Source organism: Venustampulla echinocandica (assembly GCF_003357145.1).
Source record: "Venustampulla echinocandica strain BP 5553 chromosome Unknown scaffold_7, whole genome shotgun sequence".
NCBI lineage: Eukaryota > Fungi > Ascomycota > Leotiomycetes > Helotiales > Pleuroascaceae > Venustampulla > Venustampulla echinocandica.
The window spans coordinates 891,861-907,326 of NW_022474212.1; the positions used below are offsets into that span (position 1 = coordinate 891,861).

Consider the following 15,466-nt stretch of genomic DNA (forward strand, 5'->3'; position numbering starts at 1 on the left):
CTCCCACAACCACTCCACTCTATCTTATACTCTACCATCCACTTGTCTCGTCCCCCGAAACAAGTGCTTCCTCTTGTCCGCCCCCTTTTCTCTTAAGCCAAAGCACAACCCGTTCTCATCCGTTTTGTGACCACCACTCCGCGGGCCCCGCAATTGGTTGTTCGGTCCTGCGAGTCTGCCTCTACCCTGCCTGACAACACAACAAATTATTTTTATTATCCTCAACGCCCATCCTTGCGTCACCCAGTTGACTCCAGGCCTCGCAATTCGAGCTCTGGCTATCTGACACCCCCCCTTTCCAGGACGAGACCGCACAGGCGAGAGATCCAGGTTCCCAGGCCCTTGCTATCCCAAGTCCCCGTTCACTGCTTATCATGAACCTCAATCCTTCCTGTCTTCTTTCTCCTCGCTGGAGATACTTACCTCGGGCTTTGACGCCTTGACGAAACCAATACCACCTCAAATCCGAGATTGTGCCGGAGCACATCTCTCAACCACACGAATAACAAATGCAATCCACTGCCATGTGGTCTACTACGCCAAACATGAGCTTTGCCCAGCAGGCCGGGCCCTCGTCTCCGCCACAAACACCCACCACCTCGACTTATGCGTTCCCAAAGAACCGCCGCCACGGCCTGCAGTTCATACAACAACTACCCAAGCAGAATGGGAACGGGAATATTATGCCCAATGGCCAGGGGCCAACATTCTCCTACGTTCCTTCGATCCGCCCTGCAGAGCTCTCACCGCGCTCTTCGAGTCCCGACTCCGAGGCACATTCCTCATCGAGTGACAGCCCACCGCGGTCCCTGATTTCCTCCCTCGATGAGCCTATACCGCCAACCCCACCACGCCGTCCCAGTCGGGTAGTAGCAGAAGGGAATTTTACCGTCGAGGAGTTCCGAGAATCGGACTACGATGACTTCGATAGCGACGAAGAGTCAGTCATCCGACCTCACCAATACGAGGATGCCGAATCGGACCGCGCCCCTTCCGTCAAATCAATTTCCCACAACGACCTGGACCAAAGGTTCTACGCTGGTTTCCAAAATCTACACTGCGAGAATGAAGATATTCTGGGCCCGGAACTAGAGCGCGAGGCCTGGCTTAAGAAGCTAAAAGCGGAAAGGCGACGCAAGAGACGTAGCTCAGGGAGTGTACAGAAGCGGACATGGAGTTATAGCATTGGAAGTGATACGGACGACGAGGATATACAGCCTGTTACGTTCGAAGGGGCTAATAGCGCTAGGCGGCTAAGGAGGAAAGTTGCAGGTGACGAGCGGTCGAGCCTGATTTTCGATGATCCCCCGCCGAGGATTGATGAGTTGGAAGAACCCGAATCTTGTGAGGAGATTGTGGAGGTTCATGAAAGCGAGGACGAAGGCCAAGGCCAAGGCGTTGATAGGGAATTGCCTTATTATGTGCAGGATATGGATGTCGATTCTGACGAGGACGTCGATTCCGACGTCGACGTCGACGTCGACTCTGACGTGGATGTTGACTCCGACGAAGATGACGATGATGATGACGACGACGAGTGAGATGCCATTCCTCTGGATCAACAGGATACGATGATGTGATGACGATGGTTGAAATGATTCATGATTATAGATAGACGTTGTTGCACTTGGCTGGCTGGACTGGTATATAGGGCACAGGATTATGGCATTATTAGCATAGCATTTGGGATTTAGGATTTTAGCATAACAAAAAATAGAAAGCGTGTTGTTTCCCCCTCGTTAACTGCAATATTTAATTGAATGGTGAGTGCTCTAAATAAAGGTAAAAAGTATTCCCCTCGATGATAAGTAAGGGGGATTGACCGTCTAAGATCACGTTCCCTTGAATCCCTTCTGTCACCACTCTCGGAAGCGGCCCTCTTCTTTGTTGAAATGGTAGTCCATAACCATGTTGCTCTCCCAAGGATAAATATGTCTACTATTTGTTCCGCAACGTTGTCAGGAGGAGCATTTAGCATCTCAATTGGTCTTAATCAAGAACCCCTATCAACTTTAGTGAAACTTATTTGCACTAATATCACTCACCTCCTGTCTCTCACTGGTCGTTTTATCTTCGTCACTATAAGCTCTGGCGATATCTTAGTTCCCGAAGCCGCTAGGGTTTCAAGGCATTGGGATTAAGGACAATGCTATGAAGTATGAAGTACTAAGATTGTTAATGTCAATAGGGTCTTCAAGTACCAACCAGAAGTAAACAGTAGCCTCTCTCCGATGGCAAGATAACGAACGTAGCATGGTATCAGAAACTAGCACGCTGGTTATGCCTTGCTACAAGGTCAAAACCGATATATAACTGGGTAGCTACACGCATTAGGATCATTGTGGTCTTCTTCTACCCAGGTAGTCTTCCTAGGGCTGAATTCTTGACCTTTGACTAGCGGCCGCCGCACGGGACATCTGCCCCCGGAGCCCAGCCCTCCGATCCGAACATCGCCAGACATCATATCTCAATCCTAAAGGTAGCAACGTTTGTGAAGAAGCTGCATCCGGTGTGCAACAGCGCAATCGTCCCTGCGTTGCCATCTATCCTTCGGCAGCAGGATCTCCGATAGAAGCCGTATCACCCCTACCACTACCAGCACAATGAATAATCCGGGCCAGGGCAGCCAGCCTGCGCAGGGCCAAGGGCAACCCGCAGCAGCTCAGCAACAGCAACAGAACCAGCAGAGACGGCCGCAGCCACCTTTATATAAGCCCGAGCAGATGCGCAGTCTCCCGGATTCGTTTTCAGCCAACGAGAAAGAAAAATGGGAGCAAGGCCTGAGGTCACTATGGAACCAGGTGGAGAAGAACAGTGCGGAGACACCACAGCACCAGGAAGCCAAACGGAAGATCTTCGAATTCTCGAAGACCTTGACAAACAAATTGCAAGCTATTCGAATGCAGCAGCAGCAAAATGCTCAGCAGGGTGGTGCAGCACGACCTCAGAGTCAACCGCAGCCGGCACAAGGAGGGGAGGGGAGTTCACAAAACCCGAGTGCCGAACAACAGCAGCAAAGACAAAAGCCTCAAGTTTCTGCGAAAGTTATGGAGCATGTTTCCAAGTTTCCCTACGTCCTGCCTCCCCAATTGACACACGGCACCCCCGAAGCTGCTAAATGGGTGGCGGATGCCAAACAGAGATATCTCAAGGGACTCGTCGCTATGGAAGGTGCTACCGGTCGACTTGCGGCTCTCGACGCCATGCTACAGAAAAGAAACGATGACGGGAGGCCACTGAACCCGGACGAGGAGAAAGAATTCCAACAGAAGAAAGAGCAATTTCAGAAAACACACGCTGAGGCAAAGAACTTTGTGGATAGTTTCCGGCAGCAGCAGAGAGCTGCCCAGCAACAACAGCAGCAGAACGCTGCTAATGCCAATCAGCAAGCAAATCCGGCCCAGCCACAAGCTGGTGGAAGTGCCCCCAATGCGGCTGCGAGTGTTCCCAGCGCTGCTGCTCCTGCACGTCCACAGGTAACTCCTCAACAGCCAAATCCTGCGTTGCAGAATACTCAAACTGTCAACGCTGCGATTGAAGCTGCCAGGAACCAGCAATTGGGTGGTGCTCGGCCTTCTCTGCCTCAAAATAGCTCCATATCCCAAGCACCCCAGATGCCATCTCAAAATGCCCCATCCATGCCCCAACAAGGTCCTCCAACCTCGAATATAAAGATGGAGTCAGCGCCTGCAACCTCTGGGATCTCTGGGATGCCACCCCAAATCAACACCGGCGCTGCAGTTACTCAACTACAGCAGGGCCAATCTCGACCGATGCAGAACTCTCCACAGTCCGCTGTTCCCCATTCTGCTGGTGGTGCTCCTCAGAGTGCTACCTCCCAAGCACCTCAAGTTCCTCGAGCATTAACGCACTCGGCGGCGTTAACACAAGCCGCAAGGAGCTATTCCAGTGGTAATACTGGCCAGCCATCCGCACCGCATGTAATGGGCCATTCACACCCGTCAGCTCCCCGCGAGGCCCAAAACGTCATCACAAATAAAATGCCTATCCCTAAACACCTACCTGAGCGCGCAACCGCACCTCCACAACCTGTTCCTATTAATCAACCAAGACCAACTTACACCGGAGGACCAAGCAACGCAGGAACCGGAGTCGTATCACAGCCAGTTTTACCAAAGACACCAGGATACAACATGGCAGGTGAAGGTGATCGCGTTTTGAGCCGCAAGAAGCTCGATGAGCTTGTCAAGCAAGTTACTGGTGGCGGACAGGGCGATGGCCAAAGCTTGACTCCTGAAGTTGAAGAGGTATGTGCTATCGCTATCTATTTCCAATGACTACCATCTCTGTACCCTCTTCTTGACATCAGAGCTAACCTTCCCCAGTCTATGCTCACGGTGGCCGACACCTTCGTTGACCAGGTCCTCCACGCCGCCTGCAAGATAGCCAAAGAGCGGGGCTCCAAGGTCCTTGAGATCCGCGACATCCAGCTCACCCTTGAACGCGGTTACAATATCCGTATTCCTGGCTACTCCAGTGACGAGATCCGCACTGTCCGCAAGATCCAGCCTTCTCCTGCTTGGATTGCGAAGATGAGTGCCGTTCAGGCTGCCAAAGTCACTGGTGGCAAGAATGCAGAGTAATGTACGTATGTTCTGTCCACTACTTCCGTGTTCGCGATCTGACTGAGTTGCGTGAGTAATAGCGATCACTTTACCATGGATCTCATTAAGGGCAATAATGATCATATCTCATATCTCATGGCTCTGGCGTTTATGGTACGGGGTTTGCAGAGCATGGCGTTGGGAAATACGATGGCGTAGGAGGGGAATAGGGACGGACTTTGTAATGGGATTCATATGGTGGCTCTCTTACCTAGGAACTCATTGCCTCTAAAATTGATGTTTTGCCCGTATACACATACAATCATTGCGCTCTACATCCCCTGAGACATCATGAGGTCGGCTTTTTACTATGCACACGTGATATATATATGTCTTTTTTCGATCGTTATGGTCACCTGGCCAGCCTCCAGGGCTCTCCTCTAAAGACTCACTTCTACTCACGATTGCTCTCGTTGTAGCCCAAGAACTACTACTGAAGAGAAATGCAGAACTTCTCGTTCACCAGGTTATACGTCGTGGATTGTTAGTTATTATTAGAGGTCCACCAGTTGTGGCTTGCATAAGCCAACCGCCTCCCTCCTTACTAAGCAGTCCTCCAGGCACCTTCAGTCGCGCGTACCGATGTGCACGACATGGGCGCCTGGATTACCGTAGTAGCATTTCCGTCCCGGTCCAGGTCAAGCTTCAACTGCAATCACCCACGACAGCTTGTACAAGACCATCATCCATCACCTTCAACCACTCCAACAACACCCTGCAAAGGTCCTAATACAGGATACTTCCCCGAAGACCAGACTTCCCAGAAAGTAGTCTTCAAGTCTGATACCCTACATCACTCGAATCACACCACCTTGACGCGATCTCCGACAGCCTCACTAGTACGTCACCAAGGTCGCCGCGACGGACGCTGCGCAGACGATATGCCCAGCAAGACACCTCACACCAACGGCAATGATCCAGTCGAGAACGGAATCAATGGGACTAAAGACGTCGAGATGAAAGATGATGCGCCCGCTCCCTTAAAGGGCGGCAAGGGCAAGAAGGTTAAGGAGGGTGACGAGGAGATGACAGTTGTTGTGCCGCCATCAAAGGGCTCCAAACTGTCTTCTTTCACAAAAAAGGACAACGATGGCGATGTTGCCATGGGGGAAGAGGAGACGAGTGGAGAGGATGGCGCTGTTAAGGTTGACCCAGTGGCGAAAGCTGTATCAGGTATGTCGATAGTGGCATCGTTCCTTTGTGCTCTCCGATAATCCTTCGGCTGACAATTCATCTCCGCATAGATATCAAGAACACCTTTCCATTACTGGAACGCGCAGTTACGCTGTTTGATGCTAGGTTTTCGCTCCGAGCTCTCCGTTCAATCTCCTCCATCCGCAAACGCCTAACCCCGGATATCCTTTCCCAAGTCATCACAGAGACATACCCATCAACAAGTCCTGGGGCAAAATCTCTGCTCGTGGCTCTCGAGCGCGAAAATGCTACCTTTACCAAGCCTAGCTCGAATGAGATGGACGTGGATGTTGAGCCGAAAACATCCAAGAACGGGAAGAAGGAGCCCAAAGAGATCATTCCCGAAATCGACATTTTCCTCGGGATCCTCATCCAGATCTACTACCTCGACAACCATATGAACCAAAAGGGAGCAGTATTCTCACAACATCTCGCTGAGCGGATACACCTATTGAACCGCCGAACCTTGGACTCTCTTTCTGCACGCGTGTACTTTTACTACTCTCTCTTCTGCGAACAGATCGCTCCTCTGCCACCGTCTCTGTCATCACCCGTTGTATCTCTACGGCCAGCCCTACTTGGTGCCCTTCGAACGGCCGTTCTTCGAAAAGATATCGATACACAGTCTACAGTCATCGTCCTCCTGCTACGAAATTACATCTCAACATCCAGCATCTCTCAGGCCGATCTTCTTGTATCACACACGAAATTCCCTGAAAATGCGTCGAATAACCAGGTTGCTCGATACTTGTACTACTTAGGTCGCATCCGAGCTATCCAATTGCGGTATACTGAGGCGCACGAGCATTTCACAGCTGCTACAAGAAAAGCCCCTTCAAGCCCGAGCGCAGCAGGCTTCTCTCAAAACGCGACGAAGTTCCTCATGGTCGTTGAGCTGTTGATGGGCGATATTCCGGAGCGTGCGATTTTCCGTGCACCGAGCATGGAGCACGCCTTGCAGCCATATTTCCAACTCGTGCAAGCTGTGCGTGTCGGACTATTAGGAGAGTTTGAAAATGCCATCAAGCAGCACAGCGATACATTCAGACGTGATGGCACCTATACTTTAATTCTCCGCCTCAGACAGAACGTTATCAAGACCGGAATTCGAATGATGTCATTGTCATATTCAAGAATATCTCTCCGAGATATCTGTATACGCTTGAAGCTAGACAGCGAAGAGTCTGCAGAGTATATCGTGGCAAAAGCTATCCGAGATGGTGTCATTGAAGCATCTCTGGATCGTGAGAGAGGCTTCATGAAGAGCAAGGAGGTCGGCGATGTGTATGCCACCAGGGAGCCCGGAGAGGCTTTCCATGACCGTATCCGTGCTTGTCTTGCCCTCCATGATGAGAGTGTTAAGGTACGTTACACTTTGCGCTTCTATCTTTCCACTTGGCATACTAATACCATCCTAGGCTATGCGCTTCCCAATGAACCAACACCGACTAGAACTCAAAAATGCCCAAGAGGCCCGAGAACGCGAGCGTGAGATGGCAAAGGAGATCCAAGACGGTGATTTGGACGAAGATGACCTGGGTGGTGATTTTGAGGGCATGTAACCTGACCGAGGTGTTGACTCGGAGAGCTTCCCTGGATTATACATGGGGAACTTTATCATGCAGACGACAGGGTAGAGCGAGTAGAGGTCAAGTGGAGGCGGGGAAGGCGGGGAGATGGTTTGGTGGCACTTCACAATACTTGTCTTGCTACTATTACCTACACAATAATGGACCTCTTAGGATGATAGACATCGCATAGGTGTTCTCTTGTTCTGGGGTGGTTCCTGCTACAGTATATTAGTTTCTGCGACTCTCCCATCGATAGTTTGGCTTCTGCTCGTGTTTGGGGCGAGCAGGTGTTTCGTGCACCTAATTTGATGCATGATATGTAGCCTAGCTAGTAGTAATTTGAGAGATGGTGTTTCTTTGCTGTACTATTCCTTAGTGTCTTCATGCCTCGAATATTTATCTTGACCCCTTTACATAGGTACCTACCTAGATAAGTGTACCTTTATCATGGTACAAAGCATTTTCACCCTATGGCACCAACGCGTGAACCCAATCCCAATCGACCCCAACCCATTTCCCTCCACGAAACCTAATATCTTCGACCCCGTCTCTGCTCCCAATGGACCTACCATACTACATATCCACTTGTCCCCTAAAAATACGAAATCCATATCCTCAAATCCCAGAGATACAGCCCCTCGAAATGCCAGCTTCAACGCGTGCTCGTCGCGATAACGGCGCACCCCACCCCGTACCCGCATCTCCACAATCCCCTCCGCCACGACTGACGAGGGCGACAAAGCGCCCTTTTTCCTTCATTCTCGATGTGCACTCGCCGAAGCAACAGATAGCGGAGGGCGAATTGAAGTCGAACTTACGGGTGAATGGTAAAGGAATACAACAGACGGAAAAGCTAGAGAAAGTTGGGGACGACGGTGCTAGGAAAACACGATCCGCGAAACCTACGGAACCTCCACGGGCTTCTACCAGAAGGAAGGGAGAGGGAGAGGTGATATTAGGTGACGAGGTGGATGAGAAGTCTGGGGAGGACAGCACCAGAGCAATGAGGGCCCCTCTACGGCAGAGGAGGACATCGTCTGCCGCTGCGAATGGAGCAGTGGTGGTAAACGGCCATACAACACCAAGCCCGCCCTCCAAAGATCTCGAGCTCGGAGAGCCCGAACCAAAAAAACAACAAGTAGACAAAAATCTCTCGCGCAACATCGATAACGTAACATTTGGAGATGTATCGTTCAAAGCATGGTATCCAAGTTGGTACCCCAAAGAAATCATTGGAGAGAAAGGACTAGATCCTCTCCGGGCGGTTGGTGATGGAAGAAAAGCAGCAGAGAGTATTGTGGTTAAGGATCTATATATCTGCAATCGATGCTTTGCGTATACCAAGGAGGTGCTGGAGTGGGTTAGGCATTGTAGATGTTGTACAAAGGAGGTTCCTGGCAGGAAAATTTATACCCATGGCCACGAGGGGGTTTGGAGTGTGTGGGAGGTCGATGGAGGGGTTGATACTGTAAGTTGTGATTTCTTCTTCCTGTCTCCGTTTCCAAATCTACATGAGGAGGAAAGAAACCAAACGTCATGCTAATTATATACTCGTACCACAGTTATTCTGCCAAAACCTTTCACTCTTCGCAAAACTCTTCCTAGACAACAAGTCCGTCTTCTTCGATGTCTCGGGCTTCAACTACTTCCTCCTGGTTCACAACTCCACCCGCCAAGTTATCGGTTTCTTCTCCAAAGAAAAGATGTCCTGGGATAATAACAACCTTGCCTGCATCCTAATATTTCCCCCCTGGCAACGAAAGGGCCTCGGCGCACTCCTCATGGGCGTATCGTACGAAATCTCCCGTCGGGAAGAGATCATGGGCGGGCCAGAGAAGCCTATAAGTGATCTAGGCAAGAAGGGGTATAAGAGGTACTGGGGCGCGGAAATTGCAAGGTGGCTGTTAGTTGTGAAAGAGACAGACCGAAAGAAGGGGAAGGGGATGGTAGATGTGGAGAGGATCAGTAGGGAGACTTGGATCAGCCCCGACGATGCGCTGGGGGTTATGAGGGATATGGGAGTTTTGGAGCGGGCCGGGAAGGGGAGGGGGGAGGTGGAAAGGGTCAGAGTTGACAAGCAAATGGTTAGGGAGTGGGTGCAGAGGGAGGGCGTGGATCTGGCGAGGGTGGTTGATCCTGAGGGCTTTGTTGAAGGGTATGGGTATAAGAAGGGGCAGGCGGATGAGGAGATGGGTGATTGATGGCTTCAAACCGAGGAGAGTTGGACATTATACACTGGTTAATGAAATCGTGTGACAGGGAAGGGTCGGATACAACTTCCTTGGTGAAAGGAATGTGCCAGAGGCATGAGCGGCCATCCCAAGAATATGGGCCGCGATGGGGAACCAGGCTTTAAATCTCGGAATACCATCAAGGGGGGACATTACTGAAAAACAATCAGTAGCGGAGCATGCCGAGAGTAAAGAATGCTTGGAGCATTTATACTCCTACAGGCTATAGTTTTCAGGGGGTTGGCGAGTGAGCGAGACATGAAGCGAGGTGTGTAACTATCACGCCAGTTAGTGTTCCCCTATACTTAGATCTGCTCATATGAATTCAATGATCTCAGATGAGGCCCAGTGACGTCAATGCCAGCCGAGGCGTGAAGTATAAAGGCAAGGAAAAAGAATTGAGAATATCCGGTTTGCCCTTTACAGGTATTGTAATACATCAAGTCGTTTGGTCAGAGCAATAGCTTTCAAGGTCGGTCGTCAATTGGACTCACCAGGACAATTGAGCTCATAATATCGGTACCTGAGCCTAGGAAACAACATACCTAAGAGAGTCAGGTCAGTAGCCTTTCGTGCGTGTTTATTTTACTTTGGTGGCTATGGACCTTTAGGGATCTGGTGATTATAACAATTGGATCTTTTGAAATATAGTTTTCTTATTTTTGGGTATCTCTTGTAACTGCTGAATCGAAGACAACGGCACACTTTCTTCATGGCCATCTCGCGATCCCTATTTTTTTCTTTCGTTCCTTATCCGCATCATCTCGGGTTTCCCTTTTGCTCCCAGTATCCTCCCTTATGCTGCTCACGGAAACAAAATAGCAAGTTGGCTTACTTCGGGTCCTCCCTTCTCCACAGACTACCCCCAATCCCCATCATGGTTCGCACACGCTCGTCCACAAACTCGGCCCCTGCCGCGAAGGCAGGCAGCAAGCATACCACAAAAAGCCCATCCCCTCCAGCTCCGAAGCGTGGTCGACCTACCAAGAATCAGCAGGAAACAAGTAATGAGGATATCAATCGCGAGCCGGTAGCTGCTAATGGGGATGACGTCAAGATAAAAGTTAGCAGCGAGCCAAACAAAGATGCCGAGAACAAGACCAACGGGGATCAGAATGAGATTAAGAAAGATCAGGAGGAGGATTCAGCGAAAGAGCAGGGCAAGAGTGAGGGTGAGAATGCCAAGAAAGACGACCAAACGCCCGAGAAACCCATTGTCAATGGGTCCGAAGTTCCGGAGGACACCAAACCTGTTGAGCAAGAGAAAGAGGCCAAGCCCCAAGATATCAAACATGATAAACCAGCTACTTCCGAGGCTGGAGAACGTCCACCTGACGTCCCCTCTTCCATCCTCGAAAAAGGCATCATCTACTTCTTCTTCCGACCGCGTGTAAGTGTCGAGGAACCAGAGAGTATTGATGACGTAGCACGCTTGCATGTTGTGTTACGCCCCCTTCCACTTGGTGCCCATATGGGAGACCTGCAGGACGATGGAAAGGCTAGAATATTTATGCTCCCTAAGAAGGTATTGCCCACCAGCAGCCGTGATAGATATTTGGCATTTGTGGAGAAGGGGGGTGCCACTGTGAAGGATGTGAGAGAGGGGTTTGCGGGAGAAGAGCATGACACGAAGACCCGTGGGTAAGTAGCCGGTTATCCGTCTGCTTTTTAATTTTCAAATTGGTAGGACAAGACTGATGGATGTTATGGACGATAGCCCGAGAGTTACTCCCGCGGCAACGCCGTTTGCTGAAGGTATCTACGCCATTACATCCACCCCACGGAGATCCCATCTCGCCTACCAAATCACCGTTCCGCAACCCCTCGGCGACGTGCAAGAAACCTTTGGTCTAAGGGAGAAAGGGAGCTTTATTGCCCAAGTCAAGAACCCCCAAGCGCCTGGTCCCGCCAATGCGAGCATCAGGAATCCAGCCCAGTATCCCGAGGAGATGCAGAAGAAGTTCAGGGACCTGAGATTCATGCCACTTGAACCAAAGCACTTGGATTATGTGCATACTCAGCTGCTGCTAATTGGAGAGGGAATTGGGCAGTTTGGGAGGTCTGTTGAGGAACAGGGGTTGGATAAAGAGGACCCGGCTAAGAAGCAGCCGGAGGAGGAAATGGAGATTTGGGAAGATGAGGCAAGCTTTCCTTCAATAGGCAATAAATAACCGAAAGAGTTGAGAGCGACGAATGCTAATACTATAGGTCAAAATTTAGGATCAAGAACGTGTTGAAAGCTTGAAGACAGATGACCCGGTTTTTGCGGATCTTGGTCTTAGTGCGAAGGAGTACCCTCATTTGCAGACAACGTGGTAATGGCGCATATTCCGGACGACTGTTATTATGATTTTCGAAATTAGAGGATCGCGAGTTCAATATTTAATAGTATAGATATTCACTGAATCAAACTGATTGAGAAAATGAATGTGTTGTATGTCTTTCTCGAACGCACGGCCCGAAATCGTCTGGAAAGCCTTCCGGTATATTCTCGACCTTTGATTGTCTAGTGTCCAATGTTTCTTTCACGCTGGTGCTCATCAAACAGGACCATGAGACTCGTTAAAGGCCACAAAACCTGATACTCTTTTTGAAGTCGTCCCCCGACGTACTCTCCATCAAACTGCCAAACGAGACCAGATACTCGTTGACAGCAACAAAGTCAAAAAGCTGCACGCTTATAAAGTCCTCAAAACAGCTTCAAATAGAGGCAAGGCGCAGTACGCTGTTTTGGGCCGCGATAGGGGGTCTCGAAGAAGGGCAGGAGTCCTGAGGGTTCCATATTACTAGTATTGCATCGCGATACTGTATGGAGTGGAGCACAAGACCCTCATCTAAGAGAAACTGAAGACTTAATCAGAACTCCTCGTGCCTGAAGTTAGGTCCTTATTCCAAACTCTTACGTCTTGGAACTATGAGCGGGGAGTTCTGTTTCTTCGGCTCCTGGTTCCCTCACATGCTAGGTAATGCTTGCCCGAGGTCCTACCATGGTGACTTGACACACTGAGCTTAAGATCCTCAGATTTAATAACTTTCATTAAAACTCTCTAGAAACCCGTCTAAGCACTACATAGTTTTAGCCTTATTCTACCACTTCCCACTATTCGCAATCATCGTAACTTATAAAGTGACGAACGCCTGCAGAGCGCCGGCCACGATTCCTAAGGAAGCCCACTCTATTGGCGCATAGCAGTATATGACAGGTGCTGAGAATGAACAGGCTCCTGATATACTCATAGCGCCCCATGTCCAGTACCAGACGTAGCCTGAGAGCATCCTCTCTTTCCACATTGGAATGCCCATGATTAGAAGTCCTAGAAATGTCATGCTCGAAGCTTGCACTTGAAACCAAAAGTCTGCATCCTGTATCGTCTCAGGTTTGTGCGAGGAGTGTTGATAGGCGAGAGCAAAAGTAGGGAGAGCAAGTAACACTATCTCCAAAAAGGTAGGCCACATAAGGGTAGACGTACACTACTAACAAGATGTATTCAGTAAAATTCTTTGGACACCATATACTAAAGGAAAGAAATGACTAAAGGAGGCGAGAAGGTAGTACACACATCTAAATCAAGAACCTGGCTTGAAGTTATGAGTTGCATCTCAGTGAGCTGAGCAGCGGCTTCTATCCTTACCGCCATATTAGTTTCGGTCCGTTTTCCTTAAAGATTATATATTACCATGTAGGCACAGGGATCTGTATGCCAGTCAACAGACTAAAGCTATCAAATATCTCGATGATAACGTTCCACCTATCATTTAGGGCGTCTTTGTACGCTTGTTCGAGCATCTTGTACTGAGCTACCTCTACGAGAGCTTTGCTTAGCTGACTTAGATCCTTAGCTATTAACTTCAGCAAGTTTTCATTCCTGGCGACTTCTTTCACTGGCAACGATCGCCAATGCGCGATAAACTTAGATCTCTTGAGCTTCCAGGACTTCAAAAACTCTAGGCTACGTAGATAGCTCTCAGTGAAATGAGTTAGTCCTTCGATACCATTTGTAATTTGTGCAATGGCGGCTTCGACTGCAGCAAGCTCTACCGCGCAATTCATACCTGGGCTAGGAGTCCGGGTAGCCTTTGCATCTTCAAGAACTGTCTTGCTGTAGATAAGAGAGTATCGATCAATTTTAGCTAAAGCGAATGCGAGATTTTTGAGTGTAGGGTGCTGTAGGTACGGCACATTACGAGTACTAATTCTCTGGGCCGGAAATGAAAGTTCTATTCACCAAGAAAATTAAAGTCATTTGTGAATTTGTAATTACTAGCATGGTTTTTAGTCTTACGAGGTAAACCAGAATATTCAATCTTCTTCTTACGACGATGTCTGTTTGACCTTGTTACATGGACGCTCTCACCAAGCGCTCCTGCGACGCTGATAACCGAAGGGGTTGTTGACGCAGTTGCGTGAGTAAACTTGGGCCCAGAAAGTGTATTAGGCACTGTAAAAGTTGCATTGCTAGTAGGCGTCTCCGCTGTATGGTGAGGCATGGTCTCGAGACTTGCGACCCGAGTCTTCCTGTGAGAATGTCAGCCCTGTCTGTAGCAAAATGATTCGTGAGGTGAGGTAATGTACTGTGATGCTAATGATGAATCTATTTCGGTGATTTACGGTGTGAAGAGTTTATTTTCGGCGACGGGAGGTTTAGTAAAACGGAGGAGCTCTCGGAAAGTGGTACCTACCTAAGGTAGGTATGTCTCGAGACCATGAGACTGCTCTGTCGAAAGTCAGCTGACGAGTTTAGGCAGTCATAGATAAGGTACCTAGTTACTATTTCTTCACCGTTATTTCCAGGCCCTATCAGCTTCAATTCCTCCTCCGTTTCCTCCACTAAGGAGAGACCCCTCTGCTCCGCAAGCTCTTGATTAGCTTCTTCCTCTGCCTCTTTATTTGCGCCTATATAATTGCAAGCTTGTGAATTATTAAAGGCCTATCGAAGATTACACTCAATTCAATTGCAGTCCTCATCATTCATCCTCTGATAATAGAAGGCAGGATGATCTAAAGTGTAGAGAAGAACTTCCCAGCTGCCTGTGAACACGATTTCCGAACCACAACGTAAGCTTATGATCGTATTGTCTCATGGGCCGATGAGACGGTTAACCATCAACTTCATCTTATCGGTCGATGAGATGGCATTGTACCATATTACCAATTGATGAGACGACCGATGGTTGAGTCAGAACAGATCGGGGTAATACGCTCAAATCTCGAAGATCGAAGATTACCGATCCATCATTTTTACCGCGCTTGGTGTCTTGACGCAGAAGCTGCCGGTAAAACCAATAAAGTTGGCACGCAGGCGACGGTATATACCCATCCTCCTAACCTAGTTGCTTGCTATGGTCGCGAAGCTTCGTGAATTCCTCGAGCGGTGTATGGGTGGTGATTCCTATATCAAAATGGGGAGCGCTGGGACGGGATCTTCTGCTCGAGGATGCGGATATCATGGCCGAGGAGTTTGAGGACGATGTCATGCATCAAGTCTGTGTTGGAACCCCGATCTGTCACGATAATTAGAATTAGAGTGAACAGTTGGATTGGAGAGATAGCAACTAGCTGTGCATTGGGACGTGCAATGAGTATACTAATCTTTGAAGTATCATTGCCGTAATACTGTTCTGAAGACTCGGTCAAAACAAATGTTCCACCCAAAAATGTATAATTTCTGCCAAATTAGGACAATAAAAGTCCTCCCCAAATAGCGAAATCATCTTCGAGTTTTCATTTTTGTCTATCCCAACAATGTACGAGTCACTCCCTTGCCATATCCCGAACCTAGGTAACTCTCCATTTATTTCATTCCATTGGCCTTGCCGTTTTGGTTCTCCGACGCCCTTCAAATTT

General features: G+C 49.1%; 5 protein-coding genes across 5 annotated transcripts; 4 read left to right on the forward strand and 1 right to left on the reverse strand.

The window, feature by feature from the left end:
* Positions 1–545: 545 nt before the first annotated feature.
* BP5553_08229 (Uncharacterized protein) lies at positions 546–1,541 on the forward strand (the record flags this gene model as incomplete). Its single annotated transcript, XM_032016852.1, has 1 exon — positions 546–1,541. The coding sequence occupies one exon, from the start codon at positions 546–548 to the stop codon at positions 1,539–1,541; it is 996 nt and encodes a 331-aa protein (XP_031867143.1).
* Positions 1,542–2,603: 1,062 nt separating this feature from the next.
* Positions 2,604–7,381, forward strand: BP5553_08230 (uncharacterized protein; the record flags this gene model as incomplete). The annotated part of the gene is made up of 6 exons (XM_032016853.1): positions 2,604–4,268; positions 4,347–4,600; positions 4,667–4,739; positions 5,186–5,798; positions 5,870–7,182; positions 7,238–7,381. The coding sequence occupies 6 exons, from the start codon at positions 2,604–2,606 to the stop codon at positions 7,379–7,381; spliced, it is 4,062 nt and encodes a 1,353-aa protein (XP_031867144.1).
* A 652-nt stretch (positions 7,382–8,033) lies between these two features.
* BP5553_08231 (uncharacterized protein) lies at positions 8,034–9,591 on the forward strand (the record flags this gene model as incomplete). Its single annotated transcript, XM_032016854.1, has 2 exons — positions 8,034–8,858; positions 8,953–9,591. The coding sequence occupies 2 exons, from the start codon at positions 8,034–8,036 to the stop codon at positions 9,589–9,591; spliced, it is 1,464 nt and encodes a 487-aa protein (XP_031867145.1).
* Positions 9,592–10,498: 907 nt separating this feature from the next.
* Positions 10,499–11,792, forward strand: BP5553_08232 (uncharacterized protein; the record flags this gene model as incomplete). Its single annotated transcript, XM_032016855.1, has 2 exons — positions 10,499–11,262; positions 11,309–11,792. The coding sequence occupies 2 exons, from the start codon at positions 10,499–10,501 to the stop codon at positions 11,790–11,792; spliced, it is 1,248 nt and encodes a 415-aa protein (XP_031867146.1).
* A 949-nt stretch (positions 11,793–12,741) lies between these two features.
* On the reverse strand, positions 12,742–14,109 carry BP5553_08233 (uncharacterized protein; the record flags this gene model as incomplete). Its single annotated transcript, XM_032016856.1, has 4 exons — positions 12,742–13,092; positions 13,182–13,248; positions 13,299–13,839; positions 13,905–14,109. The coding sequence occupies 4 exons, from the start codon at positions 14,107–14,109 to the stop codon at positions 12,742–12,744; spliced, it is 1,164 nt and encodes a 387-aa protein (XP_031867147.1).
* Positions 14,110–15,466: the final 1,357 nt, after the last annotated feature.